The 18,659-nt window shown below is 49.0% G+C and overlaps 1 protein-coding gene across 1 annotated transcript; it reads left to right on the plus strand.

Moving 5' to 3' along the window:
- The first annotated feature begins 14,962 nt into the window (after nt 1–14,962).
- LOC135563054 (uncharacterized) lies at nt 14,963–17,043 on the plus strand. Its single transcript, XM_065005874.1, has 5 exons — nt 14,963–15,140; nt 15,508–15,750; nt 15,875–15,999; nt 16,080–16,338; nt 16,712–17,043. The coding sequence occupies exons 1-5, from the start codon at nt 14,963–14,965 to the stop codon at nt 17,041–17,043; spliced, it is 1,137 nt and encodes a 378-aa protein (XP_064861946.1).
- The last annotated feature ends 1,616 nt before the right edge of the window (nt 17,044–18,659 follow it).

Genomic DNA, 18,659 nt, shown 5'->3' on the forward strand with positions numbered 1-18,659 from the left:
CCCATAGGACATTTACATATTTACATTTAAGTCATTTAGCAGACGCTCTTATCCAGAGCGACTTACAAATTGGTGCATTCACCTTATGACCTCCAGTGGAACAGTAGTGCATCTAAATCTTTTCAGGGGGAGGGGGGGGTGAGAGGGATTACTTTATCCTATCCTAGGTATTCCTTAAAGAGGTGGGGTTTCAGGTGTCTCCGGAAGGTGGTGATTGACTCCGCTGTCCTGGCGTCGTGAGGGAGTTTGTTCCACCATTGGGGGGCCAGAGCAGCGAACAGTTTTGACTGGGCTGAGCGGGAACTGTACTTCCTCAGTGGTAGGGAGGCGAGCAGGCCAGAGGTGGATGAACGCAGTGCCCTTGTTTGGGTGTAGGGCCTGATCAGAGCCTGGAGGTACTGAGGTGCCGTTCCCCTCACAGCTCCGTAGGCAAGCACCATGGTCTTGTAGCGGATGCGAGCTTCAACTGGAAGCCAGTGGAGGGAGCGGAGGAGCGGGGTGACGTGAGAGAACTTGGGAAGGTTGAACACCAGACGGGCTGCGGCGTTCTGGATGAGTTGTAGGGGTTTAATGGCACAGGCAGGAGCCCAGCCAACAGCGAGTTGCAGTAATCCAGACGGGAGATGACAAGTGCCTGGATTAGGACCTGCGCCGCTTCCTGTGTGAGGCAGGGTCGTACTCTGCGGATGTTGTAGAGCATGAACCTACAGGAACGGGCCACCGCCTTGATGTTAGTTGAGAACGACAGGGTGTTGTCCAGGATCACGCCAAGGTTCTTAGCGCTCTGGGAGGAGGACACAATGGAGTTGTCAACCGTGATGGCGAGATCATGGAACGGGCAGTCCTTCCCCGGGAGGAAGAGCAGCTCCGTCTTGCCGAGGTTCAGCTTGAGGTGGTGATCCGTCATCCACACGGATATGTCTGCCAGACATGCAGAGATGCGATTCGCCACCTGGTCATCAGAAGGGGGAAAGGAGAAGATTAATTGTGTGTCGTCTGCATAGCAATGATAGGAGAGACCATGTGAGGTTATGACAGAGCCAAGTGACTTGGTGTATAGCGAGAATAGGAGAGGGCCTAGAACAGAGCCCTGGGGGACACCAGTGGTGAGAGCACGTGGTGTGGAGACGGATTCTCGCCACGCCACCTGGTAGGAGCGACCTGTCAGGTAGGACGCAATCCAAGCGTGGGCCGCGCCGGAGATGCCCAACTCGGAGAGGGTGGAGAGGAGGATCTGATGGTTCACAGTATCGAAGGCAGCCGATAGGTCTAGAAGGATGAGAGCAGAGGAGAGAGAGTTAGCTTTAGCAGTGCGGAGCGCCTCCGTGATACAGAGAAGAGCAGTCTCAGTTGAATGACTAGTCTTGAAACCTGACTGATTTGGATCAAGAAGGTCATTCTGAGAGAGATAGCGGGAGAGCTGGCCAAGGACGGCACGTTCAAGAGTTTTGGAGAGAAAAGAAAGAAGGGATACTGGTCTGTAGTTGTTGACATCGGAGGGATCGAGTGTAGGTTTTTTCAGAAGGGGTGCAACTCTCGCTCTCTTGAAGACGGAAGGGATGTAGCCAGCGGTCAGGGATGAGTTGATGAGCGAGGTGAGGTAAGGGAGAAGGTCTCCGGAAATGGTCTGGAGAAGAGAGGAGGGGATAGGGTCAAGCGGGCAGGTTGTTGGGCGGCCGGCCGTCACAAGACGCGAGATTTCATCTGGAGAGAGAGGGAGAAAGAGGTCAGAGCACAGGGTAGGGCAGTGTGAGCAGAACCAGCGGTGTCGTTTGACTTAGCAAACGAGGATCGGATGTCGTCGACCTTCTTTTCAAAATGGTTGACGAAGTCATCTGCAGAGAGGGAGGAGGGGGAGGGGGAGGAGGATTCAGGAGGGAGGAGAAGGTTGCAAAGAGCTTCCTAGGGTTAGAGGCAGATGCTTGGAATTTAGAGTGGTAGAAAGTGGCTTTAGCAGCAGAGAGAGAAGAGGAAAATGTAGAGAGGAGGGAGTGAAAGGATGTCAGGTCCGCAGGGAGGCGAGTTTTCCTCCATTTCCGCTCGGCTGCCCGGAGCCCTGTTCTGTGAGCTCGCAATGAGTCGTCGAGCCACGGAGCGGGGGGGAGGACCGAGCCGGCCTGGAGGATAGGGGACATAGAGAGTCAAAGGATGCAGAAAGGGAGGAGAGGAGGGTTGAGGAGGCAGAATCAGGAGATAGGTTGGAGAAGGTTTGAGCAGAGGGAAGAGATGATAGGATGGAAGAGGAGAGAGTAGCGGGGGAGAGAGAGCGAAGGTTGGGACGGCGCGATACCATCCGAGTAGGGGCAGTGTGGGAAGTGTTGGATGAGAGCGAGAGGAAAAGGATACAAGGTAGTGGTCGGAGACTTGGAGGGGAGTTGCAACGAGGTTAGTGGAAGAACAGCATCTAGTAAAGATGAGGTCGAGCGTATTTCCTGCCTTGTGAGTAGGGGGGAAGGTGAGAGGGTGAGGTCAAAAGAGGAGAGGAGTGGAAAGAAGGAGGCAGAGAGGAATGAGTCAAAGGTAGGCGTGGGGAGGTTAAAGTCGCCCAGAACTGTGAGAGGTGAGCCGTCCTCAGGAAAGGAGCTTATCAAGGCATCAAGCTCATTGATGAACTCTCCGAGGGAACCTGGAGGGTGATAAATGATAAGGATGTTAAGCTTGAAAGGGCTGGTAACTGTGACAGCATGGAATTCAAAGGAGGCGATAGACAGATGGGTAAGGGGAGAAAGAGAGAATGACCACTTGGGAGAGATGAGGATCCCGGTGCCACCACCCCGCTGACCAGAAGCTCTCGGGGTGTGCGAGAACCCGTGGGCAGACGAAGAGAGAGCAGTAGGAGTAGCAGTGTTGTCTGTGGTGATCCATGTTTCCGTCAGTGCCAAGAAGTCGAGGGACTGGAGGGAGACATAGGCGGAGATGAACTCTGCCTTGTTGGCCGCAGATCGGCAGTTCCAGAGGCTACCGGAGACCTGGAACTCCACGTGGGTCGTGCGCGCTGGGACCACCAGATTAGGGTGGCCGCGGCCACGCGGTGTGGAGCGTTTGTATGGTCTGTGCAGAGAGGAGAGAACAGGGATAGACAGACACATAGTTGACAGGCTACACAAGAGGCTACGCTAATGCAAAGGAGATTGGAATGACAAGTGGACTACACGTCACGAGTGTTCAGAAAGTTAAGCTTACGTAGCAAGAATCTTATTGACTAAAATGATTAAAATGATACAGTACTGCTGAAGTAGGCTAGCTGGCAGAGGCTGCGTTGTTGACTATGTAGGCTAGCTGGCATTGGCTGCGTTGTTGATACTACACTAATCAAGTCGTTCCGTTGAGTGTAATAGTTTCTACTGTGCTGCTATTCGGGGCTAGCTGGCTAGCTAGCAGTGTTGATTACGTTACGTTGCGTTAAAAGAACGACAATAGCTGGCTAGCTAACCTAGGAAATCGCTCTAGACTACACAATTATCTTTGATACAAAGACGGCTATGTAGCTAGCTATGTAGCTAGCTACGATCAAACAAATCAAGCCGTTGTACTGTAATGAAATGAAATGAAAAATGTGATACTACCTGTGGAGCGAAGCGAAATGCGACAGGATTGTTGAGTGCAGAAGTTCTGCGGACCGAGTGCAGATGCGACCGCTCGCTCCAACCCGGAAGTCTAGAGCAGGACAGGAGTCTATCTCCTCTTTCTGTAGTAGGAGACAGTCAGAACGGCCCATAGGACAGGAGTCTATCTCCTCTTTCTGTAGTGTGAGACAGTCAGAACGGCCCATAGGACAGGGGTCTATCTCCTCTTTCTGTAATGTGAGACAGTCAGAACGACCCATAGGACAGGGGTCTATCTCCTCTTTCTGTAGTGTGGACCAGAACGGCCCATAGGACAGGAGTCTATCTCCTCTTTCTGTAGTGTGAGACAGTCAGAACGGCCCATAGGACAGGGGTCTATCTCCTCTTTCTGTAATGTGAGACAGTCAGAACGGCCCATAGGACAGGGGTCTATCTCCTCTTTCTGTAGTGTGGACCAGAACGACCCATAGGACAGGAGTCTATCTCCTCTTTCTGTAGTGTTGACAGCCAGGCCCATAGGACAGGAAGTCTATCTCCTGTTTCTATAGTGTGAGACAGTCAGAACGGCCCATAGGACAGGGGTCTATCTCCTCTTTCTGTAGTGTGAGACAGTCAGAACGGCCCATAGGACAGGGGTCTATCTCCTGTTTCTGTAGTGTGAGACAGTCAGAACGGCCCATAGGACAGGAGTCTATCTCCTCTTTCTGTAGTGTGGACCAGAACGGCCCATAAGACAGGAGTCTATCTCCTCTTTCTGTAGTGTGGACCAGAACGGCCCATAGGACAGGAGTCTATCTCCTCTTTCTGTAGTGTGGACCAGAACGGCCCATAGGACAGGAGTCTATCTCCTCTTTCTGTAGTGTGGACCAGAACGGCCCATAGGACAGGAGTCTATCTCCTCTTTCTGTAGTGTGAGACAGTCAGAACGGCCCATAGGACAGGGGTCTATCTCCTCTTTCTGTAGTGTGAGACAGTCAGAACGGCCCATAGGACAGGAGTCTATCTCCTGTTTCTGTAGTGTGGACCAGAACGGCCCATAGGACAGGGTCTATCTCCTCTTTCTGTAGTGTGGACAGTCAGAACGGCCCATAGGACAGGAGTCTATCTCCTCTTTCTGTAGTGTGAGACAGTCAGAACGGCCCATAGGACAGGAGTCTATCTCCTCTTTCTGTAGTGTGAGACAGTCAGAACGGCCCATAGGACAGGAGTCTATCTCCTCTTTCTGTAGTGTGGACCAGAACGGCCCATAGGACAGGGGTCTATCTCCTGTTTCTGTAGTGTGGACCAGAACGGCCCATAGGACAGGGGTCTATCTCCTCTTTCTGTAGTGTGAGACAGTCAGAACGACCCATAGGGCAGGAGTCTATCTCCTCTTTCTGTAGTGTGAGACAGTCAGAACGGCCCATAGGACAGGGGTCTATCTCCTCTTTCTGTAGTGTTAGACAGTCAGAACGGCCCATAGGACAGGAGTCTATCTCCTCTTTCTGTAGTGTGGACCAGAACGGCCCATAGGACAGGAGTCTATCTCCTCTTTCTGTAGTGTTAGACAGTCAGAACGGCCCACAGGACAGGGGTCTATCTCCTCTTTCTGTAGTGTGAGACAGTCAGAACGGCCCACAGGACAGGGGTCTATCTCCTCTTTCTGTAGTGTGGGACAGTCAGAACGGCCCATAGGACAGGGGTCTATCTCCTCTTTCTGTAGTGTGGACCAGAACGGCCCATAGGACAGGGGTCTATCTCCTGTTTCTGTAGTGTGAGACAGTCAGAACGGCCCATAGGACAGGGGTCTATCTCCTGTTTCTGTAGTGTGGACCAGAACGACCCATAGGACAGGAGTCTATCTCCTGTTTCTGTAGTGTGGACCAGAACGGCCCATAGGACAGGGGTCTATCTCCTCTTTCTGTAGTGTGGACCAGAACGGCCCATAGGACAGGGGTCTATCTCCTGTTTCTGTAGTTTTAGACAGTCAGAACGACCCATAGGACAGGAGTCTATCTCCTCTTTCTGTAGTGTGGACCAGAACGGCCCATAGGACAGGGGTCTATCTCCTCTTTCTGTAGTGTTAGACAGCCAGAACGGCCCATAGGACAGGAGTCTATCTCCTCTTTCTGTAGTGTGAGACAGTCAGAACGGCCCATAGGACAGGAGTCTATCTCCTCTTTCTGTAGTGTGAGACAGTCAGAACGGCCCATAGGACAGGGGTCTATCTCCTCTTTCTGTAGTGTTAGACAGCCAGAACGGCCCATAGGACAGGAGTCTATCTCCTCTTTCTGTAGTGTGGACCAGAACGGCCCATAGGACAGGGGTCTATCTCCTCTTTCTGTAGTGTTAGACAGCCAGAACGGCCCATAGGACAGGAGTCTATCTCCTCTTTCTGTAGTGTGAGACAGTCAGAACGGCCCATAGGACAGGAGTCTATCTCCTCTTTCTGTAGTGTGAGACAGTCAGAACGGCCCATAGGACAGGGGTCTATCTCCTCTTTCTGTTGTGTTAGACAGCCAGAACGGCCCATAGGACAGGAGTCTATCTCCTCTTTCTGTAGTGTGGACCAGAACGGCCCATAGGACAGGGGTCTATCTCCTCTTTCTGTAGTGTGGACCAGAACGACCCATAGGACAGGGGTCTATCTCCTGTTTCTGTAGTGTGGACCAGAACGACCCATAGGACAGGGGTCTATCTCCTGTTTCTGTAGTGTTAGACAGTCAGAACGGCCCATAGGACAGGAGTCTATCTCCTCTTTCTGTAGTGTGAGACAGTCAGAACGGCCCATAGGACAGGAGTCTATCTCCTGTTTCTGTAGTGTGGACCAGAACGGCCCATAGGACAGGAGTCTATCTCCTCTTTCTGTAGTGTGAGACAGTCAGAACGGCCCATAGGGCAGGAGTCTATCTCCTCTTTCTGTAGTGTGAGACAGTCAGAACGGCCCATAGGACAGGGTCTATCTCCTCTTTCTGTAGTGTTAGACAGTCAGAACGGCCCATAGGACAGGAGTCTATCTCCTCTTTCTGTAGTGTGAGACAGTCAGAACGGCCCATAGGACAGGAGTCTATCTCCTCTTTCTGTAGTGTGGACCAGAACGGCCCATAGGACAGGAGTCTATCTCCTCTTTCTGTAGTGTGGACCAGAACGGCCCATAGGACAGGGGTCTATCTCCTCTTTCTGTAGTGTGAGACAGTCAGAACGGCCCATAGGACAGGAGTCTATCTCCTCTTTCTGTAGTGTGAGACCAGAACGGCCCATAGGACAGGAGTCTATCTCCTCTTTCTGTAGTGTGAGACAGTCAGAACGGCCCATAGGACAGGGGTCTATCTCCTCTTTCTGTAGTGTTAGACAGCCAGAACGGCCCATAGGACAGGAGTCTATCTCCTCTTTCTGTAGTGTGGACAGGAGTCTATCTCCTCTTTCAGAACGGCCCATAGGACAGGGGTCTATCTCCTCTTTCTGTAGTGTGAGACAGTCAGAACGGCCCATAGGACAGGAGTCTATCTCCTCTTTCTGTAGTGTGAGACAGTCAGAACGGCCCATAGGACAGGAGTCTATCTCCTCTTTCTGTAGTGTGAGACAGTCAGAACGGCCCATAGGACAGGAGTCTATCTCCTCTTTCTGTAGTGTGGACCAGAACGGCCCATAGGACAGGGGTCTATCTCCTGTTTCTGTAGTGTGGACCAGAACGGCCCATAGGACAGGGGTCTATCTCCTCTTTCTGTAGTGTGAGACAGTCAGAACGACCCATAGGGCAGGAGTCTATCTCCTCTTTCTGTAGTGTGAGACAGTCAGAACGGCCCATAGGACAGGGGTCTATCTCCTGTTTCTGTAGTGTTAGACAGTCAGAACGGCCCATAGGACAGGAGTCTATCTCCTCTTTCTGTAGTGTGGACCAGAACGGCCCATAGGACAGGAGTCTATCTCCTCTTTCTGTAGTGTGAGACAGTCAGAACGGCCCACAGGACAGGGGTCTATCTCCTCTTTCTGTAGTGTGAGACAGTCAGAACGGCCCACAGGACAGGGTCTATCTCCTCTTTCTGTAGTGTGGGACAGTCAGAACGGCCCATAGGACAGGAGTCTATCTCCTCTTTCTGTAGTGTGGACCAGAACGGCCCATAGGACAGGGGTCTATCTCCTGTTTCTGTAGTGTGAGACAGTCAGGAGTCTACGGCCTTTCAGTAGGACAGGGGTCTATCTCCTCTTTCTGTAGTGTGGACCAGAACGGCCCATAGGACAGGAGTCTATCTCCTCTTTCTGTAGTGTGGACCAGAACGGCCCATAGGACAGGGGTCTATCTCCTCTTTCTGTAGTGTGGACCAGAACGGCCCATAGGACAGGGGTCTATCTCCTGTTTCTGTAGTGTTAGACAGTCAGAACGGCCCATAGGACAGGAGTCTATCTCCTCTTTCTGTAGTGTGGACCAGAACGGCCCATAGGACAGGGGTCTATCTCCTCTTTCTGTAGTGTTAGACAGCCAGAACGGCCCATAGGACAGGAGTCTATCTCCTCTTTCTGTAGTGTGAGACAGTCAGAACGGCCCATAGGACAGGAGTCTATCTCCTCTTTCTGTAGTGTGAGACAGTCAGAACGGCCCATAGGACAGGGGTCTATCTCCTCTTTCTGTAGTGTTAGACAGCCAGAACGGCCCATAGGACAGGAGTCTATCTCCTCTTTCTGTAGTGTGGACCAGAACGGCCCATAGGACAGGGGTCTATCTCCTCTTTCTGTAGTGTGAGACAGCCAGAACGGCCCATAGGACAGGAGTCTATCTCCTCTTTCTGTAGTGTGAGACAGTCAGAACGGCCCATAGGACAGGAGTCTATCTCCTCTTTCTGTAGTGTGAGACAGTCAGAACGGCCCATAGGACAGGGGTCTATCTCCTCTTTCTGTAGTGTTAGACAGCCAGAACGGCCCATAGGACAGGAGTCTATCTCCTCTTTCTGTAGTGTGGACCAGAACGGCCCATAGGACAGGGGTCTATCTCCTCTTTCTGTAGTGTGGACCAGAACGACCCATAGGACAGGGGTCTATCTCCTGTTTCTGTAGTGTGGACCAGAACGACCCATAGGACAGGGGTCTATCTCCTGTTTCTGTAGTGTTAGACAGTCAGAACGGCCCATAGGACAGGAGTCTATCTCCTCTTTCTGTAGTGTGAGACAGTCAGAACGGCCCATAGGACAGGAGTCTATCTCCTGTTTCTGTAGTGTGGACCAGAACGGCCCATAGGACAGGAGTCTATCTCCTCTTTCTGTAGTGTGAGACAGTCAGAACGGCCCATAGGGCAGGAGTCTATCTCCTCTTTCTGTAGTGTGAGACAGTCAGAACGGCCCATAGGACAGGGGTCTATCTCCTGTTTCTGTAGTGTGAGACAGTCAGAACGGCCCATAGGACAGGAGTCTATCTCCTCTTTCTGTAGTGTGGACCAGAACGGCCCATAGGACAGGAGTCTATCTCCTCTTTCTGTAGTGTGGACCAGAACGACCCATAGGACAGGGGTCTATCTCCTCTTTCTGTAGTGTGAGACAGTCAGAAAGGCCCATAGGACAGGAGTCTATCTCCTCTTTCTGTAGTGTTAGACAGCCAGAACGGCCCATAGGACAGGAGTCTATCTCCTCTTTCTGTAGTGTGAGACAGTCAGAACGGCCCATAGGACAGGGGTCTATCTCCTCTTTCTGTAGTGTGGACCAGAACGGCCCATAGGACAGGAGTCTATCTCCTCTTTCTGTAGTGTGGACCAGAACGGCCCATAGGACAGGGGTCTATCTCCTGTTTCTGTAGAGTTAGACAGCTAGAACGGCCCATAGGACAGGAGTCTATCTCCTCTTTCTGTAGTGTGAGACAGTCAGAACGGCCCATAGGACAGGGGTCTATCTCCTGTTTCTGTAGTGTGGACCAGAACGACCCATAGGACAGGAGTCTATCTCCTCTTTCTGTAGTGTGGACCAGAACGGCCCATAGGACAGGAGTCTATCTCCTGTTTCTGTAGTGTGGACCAGAACGACCCATAGGACAGGAGTCTATCTCCTCTTTCTGTAGTGTTAGACAGCCAGAACGGCCCATAGGACAGGAGTCTATCTCCTCTTTCTGTAGTGTGAGACAGTCAGAACGGCCCATAGGACAGGAGTCTATCTCCTCTTTCTGTAGTGTGAGACAGTCAGAACGGCCCATAGGACAGGAGTCTATCTCCTCTTTCTGTAGTGTGGACCAGAACGACCCATAGGACAGGGGTCTATCTCCTGTTTCTGTAGTGTGGACCAGAACGACCCATAGGACAGGAGTCTATCTCCTCTTTCTGTAGTGTGAGACAGCCAGAACGACCCATAGGACAGGGGTCTATCTCCTCTTTCTGTAGTGTTAGACAGTCAGAACGACCCATAGGACAGGAGTCTATCTCCTGTTTCTGTAGTGTGAGACAGTCAGAACGGCCCATAGGACAGGAGTCTATCTCCTCTTTCTGTAGTGTGGACCAGAACGACCCATAGGACAGGAGTCTATCTCCTGTTTCTGTAGTGTGAGACAGTCAGAAAGACCCATAGGACAGGAGTCTATCTCCTGTTTCTGTAGTGTGAGACAGTCAGAACGGCCCATAGGACAGGAGTCTATCTCCTCTTTCTGTAGTGTGGACCAGAACGACCCATAGGACAGGAGTCTATCTCCTGTTTCTGTAGTGTGAGACAGTCAGAAAGACCCATAGGACAGGAGTCTATCTCCTGTTTCTGTAGTGTGAGACAGTCAGAGCGGCCCATAGGGCAGGAGTCTATCTCCTGTTTCTGTAGTGTGAGACAGTCAGAACGGCCCATAGGACAGGGGTCTATCTCCTCTTTCTGTAGTGTGGACCAGAACGGCCCATAGGACAGGAGTCTATCTCCTCTTTCTGTAGTGTGGACCAGAACGGCCCATAGGACAGGGGTCTATCTCCTCTTTCTGTAGAGTTAGACAGCTAGAACGGCCCATAGGACAGGAGTCTATCTCCTCTTTCTGTAGTGTGAGACAGTCAGAACGGCCCATAGGACAGGGGTCTATCTCCTGTTTCTGTAGTGTGGACCAGAACGACCCATAGGACAGGAGTCTATCTCCTCTTTCTGTAGTGTGGACCAGAACGGCCCATAGGACAGGAGTCTATCTCCTGTTTCTGTAGTGTGGACCAGAACGACCCATAGGACAGGAGTCTATCTCCTCTTTCTGTAGTGTTAGACAGCCAGAACGGCCCATAGGACAGGAGTCTATCTCCTCTTTCTGTAGTGTGAGACAGTCAGAACGGCCCATAGGACAGGAGTCTATCTCCTCTTTCTGTAGTGTGAGACAGTCAGAACGGCCCATAGGACAGGAGTCTATCTCCTCTTTCTGTAGTGTGGACCAGAACGACCCATAGGACAGGGGTCTATCTCCTGTTTCTGTAGTGTGGACCAGAACGACCCATAGGACAGGAGTCTATCTCCTTTAACTGTAGTGTGAGACAGCCAGAAGGAGTCTACCCATAGGACAGGGCCCATAGGACAGGGGTCTATCTCCTCTTTCTGTAGTGTTAGACAGTCAGAACGACCCATAGGACAGTAGTCTATCTCCTGTTTCTGTAGTGTGAGACAGTCAGAACGGCCCATAGGACAGGAGTCTATCTCCTGTTTCTGTAGTGTGGACCAGAACGACCCATAGGACAGGAGTCTATCTCCTGTTTCTGTAGTGTGAGACAGTCAGAAAGACCCATAGGACAGGAGTCTATCTCCTGTTTCTGTAGTGTGAGACAGTCAGAACGGCCCATAGGACAGGAGTCTATCTCCTCTTTCTGTAGTGTGGACCAGAACGACCCATAGGACAGGAGTCTATCTCCTGTTTCTGTAGTGTGAGACAGTCAGAAAGACCCATAGGACAGGAGTCTATCTCCTCTTTCTGTAGTGTGAGACAGCCAGAACGACCCATAGGACAGGGGTCTATCTCCTCTTTCTGTAGTGTTAGACAGTCAGAACGACCCATAGGACAGTAGTCTATCTCCTGTTTCTGTAGTGTGAGACAGTCAGAACGGCCCATAGGACAGGAGTCTATCTCCTCTTTCTGTAGTGTGGACCAGAACGACCCATAGGACAGGAGTCTATCTCCTGTTTCTGTAGTGTGAGACAGTCAGAAAGACCCATAGGACAGGAGTCTATCTCCTGTTTCTGTAGTGTGAGACAGTCAGAACGGCCCATAGGACAGGAGTCTATCTCCTGTTTCTGTAGTGTGAGACAGTCAGAACGACCCATAGGACAGGAGTCTATCTCCTGTTTCTGTAGTGTGAGACAGTCAGAAAGACCCATAGGACAGGAGTCTATCTCCTGTTTCTGTAGTGTGAGACAGTCAGAGCGGCCCAGATGCAGCTAGATGTACTATTACACCCCCTGGACTAGTCTCAACAATTTCAATATAACTGATAATCTTTTTTGTATATTCCAGGCTGCACATCAGGAGGTTGGGAGGCCTGTGTTTACATACCCTGACGACAGGTACAGTATCTCTCTGACCCTCTAGAGCAGGTTTGTCAAACTCCTTCCATGGAGAGTCTGACGACAGTTACAGTATCTCTCTGACCCCCTAGAGCAGGTCTGTCAAACTCCTTCCATGGAGAGTCTGACAACAGGTACAGTATCTCTCTGACCCTCTACAGCAGGTCTGTCAAACTCCTTCCATGGAGGGTCTGCAGGTTTTTTGTTTTTTCCTTTCAATTAAGCGCTAGACAACCAGGTGAGTTCCTTACTAATTAGTGACCTTATTGCATCAATCAAGGACAAGGGAGGAGTGAAAGCCTGCAGACACAACTGTGTCTCCTTATATGGCTGTGAATGCGCCAGGAATGAGCCTACACTTTCTGTCGTTTCCCCAAGGTGTCTGCAGCATTGTGACGTATTTGTAGGCATATCATTGGAAGATTGACCATAAGAGACTACATTTACCAGGTGCCCGCTTGGTGTCCTCCGTCGAAATTATTGCGTAATCTCCAGCTGCGTGCATTTTTCCATTTGCTTCAGAGGAGAAACCCAACAGCCTTCCGTGTTATGAGTTGGACACGTACTCTTGACCTTTGATTGATGCATGCACTCAAACACTTGGCCTCTATTGGTTGACTTATATTGAACAAAACGCAACATGCAACAATTTCAAAGATTTTACTGAGTTTATAGTTTATAGAAAGTAATCAGTCTATTGAAATAAATGCATTAGGCCCTAATGTTGCATGCTTTCCTGCTTCCCGTGGTTCACCGAATTGTGTGAGGGGTAGAAATGCCCGGATTAATCAATTCCCTTCTCCGGCCATTGTATTGTTCAGTTCAATGGTGAGAAATGTCTCAGTCCCTGGAGCAAAAACGTTGTGCTATCCAGGAGCACGAGTACAGGACATCAATAAGATGCTTCCAAACATTTTAAACCTGCATCAGGAAAATTGAGTCTATCATAGTTCATGTGGGATCTCAAATACATAATGAAGGGCAGCTCAGAACAGCTGAAGATGGATTTTAAAGAACTGATTGACACCAACAAACGCCCCATAATATCTGTCCTCTGCCCTCCCTAAATCGTGGCATTGAACAGTTCAGCTGACTTTCAGCCCTCCATAACTGGCTATCAGACTATTTCAGCTCTGTGGGTGGAACATTTACTGACATTTCTGATACCTTCTGAAAGCAAAGCTTGTTCTATAAGAAAAGATGGGATCCACCCAAATCCTTTGGGTTCCTGGGTCCTTTCACAGTATTATAAGGCTGCGTTGAGACAATGACTTATCAATGACCCAAGCCCAGCTCAGTTAATCCCTACCATTGTGTCGCTGAGTTGTCAATGATCGGCTATGGAAAGCCAACTGACATTTACTCCTGAGGAGCTGACCTGTTGCACCCTCGACAACTATTGTGATTATTATTATTTGACCATACTGGTCATTTATAAACATTTGAACATCTTGGCCATGGTCTGTTATAATTTCCACCCAGCACAGCCAGAAGAGGACTGGCCACACTTCACACCCTGGTTCCTCTCTAGGTTTTGGCCTTTCTAGAGAGTTTTTCCTAGCCACCGTGCTTCTAAACCTGCATTGCTTGCTGTTTGGGGTTTTAGGCTGGGTTTCTGTACAGTACTTTGAGATATCAGCTGATGTACGAAGGGCTTTATAAATACATTTGATTTGATTTGATAAGGCTTCAGCAACTGTACATTATCCCAGGGGCGTTGGTAGAAACGCCAGGGGCGTTGGTAGATACGCCAGGGGCGTTGGTAGATACGCCAGGGGCGTTGGTAGATACAATGTAAGTAGCCAAATTGACTGTATGCCACTCTTACTGCCCTGAATGCCTCTGCTGGTCCCACAGCTATTGAATGCAGTAATGCAGTAATGTGCCTATGAACCAGAGGTATACTGTTAGCACTGAGAGGGTGTGCCCTGCACTAACATAAATAACATGAGCATGTCTACTTCTGCTAAGCTTTCCAGTAAAGCAATGAAAACAATCAAGCATCCCAGAAAAGGGCTAAAAAATATATATATATATATATATTTTTTTTTTTTTATTCAACCTTTTTTTAACTAGGCAAGTCAGTTAAGAACACATTTTTATTTACAATGATGGCCTACCAAAGGAAAAAGTTTTCCTGCAGCCAGATCTGAACAAACATAGAGCTGGCTGGGTTTACATTTTGCATCGGCAAGACAGAGCAGCTACGTCTGGAAAGACGAGGGGCGGTGGTGTGTGTCTCTTTGTCAATGACTACTGGTGCGTGATGTCTAGTATTAAAGAAGTCTTGAGGTATTGCTCTCCTGGGGTAGAATACCTCATGATAAGGAATATACCACATCATTCACTGGCTTCATCAATAAGAGCATCGTCGACATCGTCCCCACAGTGACTGTACGTACAATGCCCTCAGACAAACGATCAAAAAAGGCAAAGAGTCAATACAGGACTATGATTGAATCCTACTACACCGGCTCGTCGGATGTGTCAGCCCTTGCAAACTATTACGGCCTACAAAGGGAAAACCAGCCGCGAGCCCAGTGACGTGAGCCTACCAGATGAGCTAAATGCCTGACATGCTGGCTTCGAGGCAAGAAACACTGAAGCATGCATGAGAGCTCCAGCTGTCCCGGATGACTGTGTGATCACGCTCTTGGTAACAGATGTGAGCAAGACCTTTAAACAGGTCAACATTCGCAAAGCCACGGGGCCAGTGTATTCACTGACAATTTTCAACATTTTCTCCCTGACCACGTCTGTAATACCTGCATGTTTCAAACAGACCACCATAGTCCCCAGAAAAGCGAAGGTAACCTGCCAAAATGATTCCCGCCCCGTAGCACTCATGTCGGTAGCACTCATGTCAGAGACCTGGCAGTGTGGTGCCAGGACAACAACCTCTCTCTCAATGTTAGCAAGACAAAGGAGCCCAACATGGACGGGGCTGTAGTGGAGCCCAACATGGACGGGGCTGTAGTGGAGCCCAACATGGACGGGGCTGTAGTGGAGCCCAACATGGACGGGGCTGTATTGGAGCCCAACATGGACGGGGCTGTGGTGGAATTCAATTCTCTGTCTGTTGGACATGGTCTTCTGTTGTCCCCAGCACAAGGTGCACCTGTGTAATGGTCATGCTGTTTAATCAGCTTCTTGATATTCCACACCTGTTAGATGGATTGATTATCTTGGCCACGGAGAAATGCAGAAAACTTACAGGGATGTAAACACATTTGTGCACAAAGTTTGAGAGAAATAATCTTTTTGTGTGTATGGAACATTTCTGGGATCTTTTATTTCAGCTCATGAAACATGGGACCAACACTTTACATGTTGAGTTTAAATTTTTGTTCAGCGTAGTTAGCTATAGCTTGGCTACTCATGATATTTTGCATGTTTGCATGGCATATTGCTTTGAGATTTCTTTATGTTATGAAAAGCACTATAGAAGTTGAATAAATTATAATGATTTAGTGTGAAAGACTGTGAGGAGGTTGGAGAAGAGAGACCCTGGCCTCTACAGGGAGGAGAGAGACCCTGGCCTCTACAGGGAGGAGAGAGACCCTGCCCTCTACAGGGAGCAGAGAGACCCTGGCCTCTACAGGGAGGAGAGAGACCCTGCCCTCTGAAGACGGCCTCAGTAGATTCCTCCTGGAGAAGCAGCCAGCTATCACATGTCAACTACTATGGTGGTTACCTGGGTGGGGCCCAGCAGGTACGGACACGTGAGTTGACCTTCCTTCAGTTCAGTTCTGAAGAATGAAGAAGGATTGTGAGTGTGCATGTGAGTGTGCATGTGAGTGTTGACGTGATTCACAGAGTCAAACTTTTTTGTTTCTTCGGTAAAAGTGAAACAAGGCAGCACAGACACAAAAAAGGACAACACATCCTCGGACCCCAGCTTCTCCAGATTGCATCTCCCTCCCCTTTTTTCTGGCTCAGTGGTCAGTCTGGACCAGGACAGTAGTAGGAGGGTAAGTAAGGCAATCTAATGACACTAGCTTTGAGCTTCATAGAATTCCAACATAATAACTCTAAAATCGTCATATGGCAGAAACCAAGGAGTCCAGGTGGGCTGGGGGGGAAGTTCCTGCCACTCATACATGAGGCGTATGTCAGCTCTGAGGATCCAGCCCAGACCCATCCAGAGAGGTTGACCCAGACCTATCCTGTCCTTCCAGCCCACACCATCCTAGAGCCCCAAGCCCATCCAGAGAGGAACCACCTGGAGAAGCCAGGGCCCAGGAGGCTGTTGCTGTCAGTGCTACTACCTCTTGGACATACAGAAGAGGAGGGGGTGCAGGCTCCGTGTGGTATTTAAATACAAATGTTTGACCTTTATTTAACTAGAACAAATTCTTATTTTCAATGATGGCCCAGTAACAGTCAGTTACACTGCCTTTTTCAGAGGCAGAGCAACACTTTTTTTTGTTTTTACCTTGTCAGCTCGGGGATTTGAACTTGCAACCTTTCGGGCTACAAGTCCAACGCTCTAACCACTAGGCTACCCCCCATGATCCCTTTGTTTTCTCTGTGTATTTTAATATTTGACATACTGAACTAATACCTACTAGGACATTCTTATTGATTGTATTATTTAACCAGGTAAGTCATTAAAACACACATTTTGTTTTCCACTAACGATATTCATCCTGTTGTCTTGTCGGTCTCTTCTGTGTCTCTCAGCTGGTGTCCACTACAAGCCATCAGAGGAGGAGAGAGGGGAGCCTCACTGTGGAGAGACGGGACACAAAAGAGAGAGCACTAGAAGAGGGGAAGGAGAAGGACGAGGAGGAGGGGGAGTAGGAGGGGGAGGAAGGGGTCTCCCTGAGAAAGGCTCTAAGCAGACCTGGCCTGAGCAGAACGGTCTCTCCCTACTACAGCCTGGGGAAGGTATTCTGATCACTAAGATGAAAGGCTCTAAGCAGATCTGGCCTGAGCAGAACGGTCTCTCTCTACTACAGCCTGGGGAAGGTATTCACTGGGCTGAGGGGATTATACACAGGAAGCCAGTGTAGGGAGGCTAGCACTGGAGTAATATGATCAAATTTTTGGGTTCTAGTCAGGATTCTAGCAGCCGTATTTAGCACTAACTGAAGTTTATTTAGTGCTTTATCCGGGTAGCCGGAAAGTAGAGCATTGCAGTAGTCTAACCTAGAAGTGACAAAAGCATGGATACATTTTTCTGCATCATTTTTGGACAGAAAGTTTCTGATTTTTGCAATGTTACGTAGATGGAAAAAAGCTGTCCTTGAAATGGTCTTGATATGTTCTTCAAAAGATCAGGGTCCAGAGTAACGCCGAGGTCCTTCACAGTTTTATTTGAGACGACTGTACAACCATCAAGATGAATTGTTAGATTCAACAGAAGATCTCTTTGTTTCTTGGGAACTAGAACAAGCATCTCTGTTTTGTCCGAGTTTAAAAGTAGAAAGTTTGCAGCCATCCACTTCCTTATGACTGAAACACATGCTTCTAGTGAGGGCAATTTTGGGGCTTCACCATGTTTCATTGAAATGTACAGCTGTGTGTCATCCGCATAGCAGTGAAAGTTAACATTATGTTTTCGAATGACATCCCCAAGAGGTAAAATATATAGTGAAAACAATAGTGGTCCTAAAACGGAACCTTGAGGAACACCGCAATTTACAGTTGATTTGTCAGAGGACAAACCATCCACAGAGACAAACTGATATCTTTCCGACAGATAAGATCTAAACCAGGCCAGAACTTGTCCGTGTAGTCCAATTTGGGTTTCCAATCTCTCCAAAAGAATGTGGTGATCGAATGTATCAAAAGCAGCACTAAGGTCTAGGAGCACGAGGACAGATGCAGAGCCTCGGTCTGATGCCATTAAAAGGTAATTTAGCACCTTCACAAGTCCAGTATGCAGCTTGAAGGTTTAGAGGCCATGATTATTTTCATCATTGTGTCAAGAGATACAGTACTAAAACACTTGAGTGTCTCTCTTGATCCTAGGTCCTGGCAGAGTTGTGCAGACTCAGGACAACTGAGCTTTGAAGGAATACGCAGATTTAAAGAGGAGTCCGTAATTTGCTTTCTAATAATCATGATCTTTTCATCAAAGAAGTTCATGAATTTATTACTGCTGAAGTGAAAGCCATCCTCTCTTGGGGAATGCTGATTTTTAGTTAGCTTTGCAACAGTATCAAAGTGTTTATAGAGCTGTTATCTTCCGAATAAACTCTTAAAGACCTAGTAATATTTTACATAAGTAGCAGTCCATTTTTAATCGTTATTATATGCATATCCTAGCTTCTGGGTAACAGGCAGTTAACTTTGGGCACCTCATTCATCCAATCTTCCGAATACTGCCCCCTTATCACTAAGAAGCTTTAAATGGTAAAGTAATAACGTTGTTTGTGGTGAAGTGATAAAGAGAGTCGGGCTCTGTTCTGTGGTACCAGCTACGTAGTTTAGGGCTCTGTTCTGTGGTACCAGCTACGTAGTTTAGAGCTCTGTTCTGTGGTACCAGCTACGTAGTTTAGAGCTCTGTTCTGTGGTACCAGCTACGTAGTTTAGGGCTCTGTTCTGTGGTACCAGCTACGTAGTTTAGGGCTCTGTTCTGTGGTACCAGCTACGTAGTTTAGGGCTCTGTTCTGTGGTTCCAGCT

The sequence above is a fragment of the Oncorhynchus nerka genome, linkage group LG3 (genome assembly GCF_034236695.1).
Source record: "Oncorhynchus nerka isolate Pitt River linkage group LG3, Oner_Uvic_2.0, whole genome shotgun sequence".
NCBI lineage: Eukaryota > Metazoa > Chordata > Actinopteri > Salmoniformes > Salmonidae > Oncorhynchus > Oncorhynchus nerka.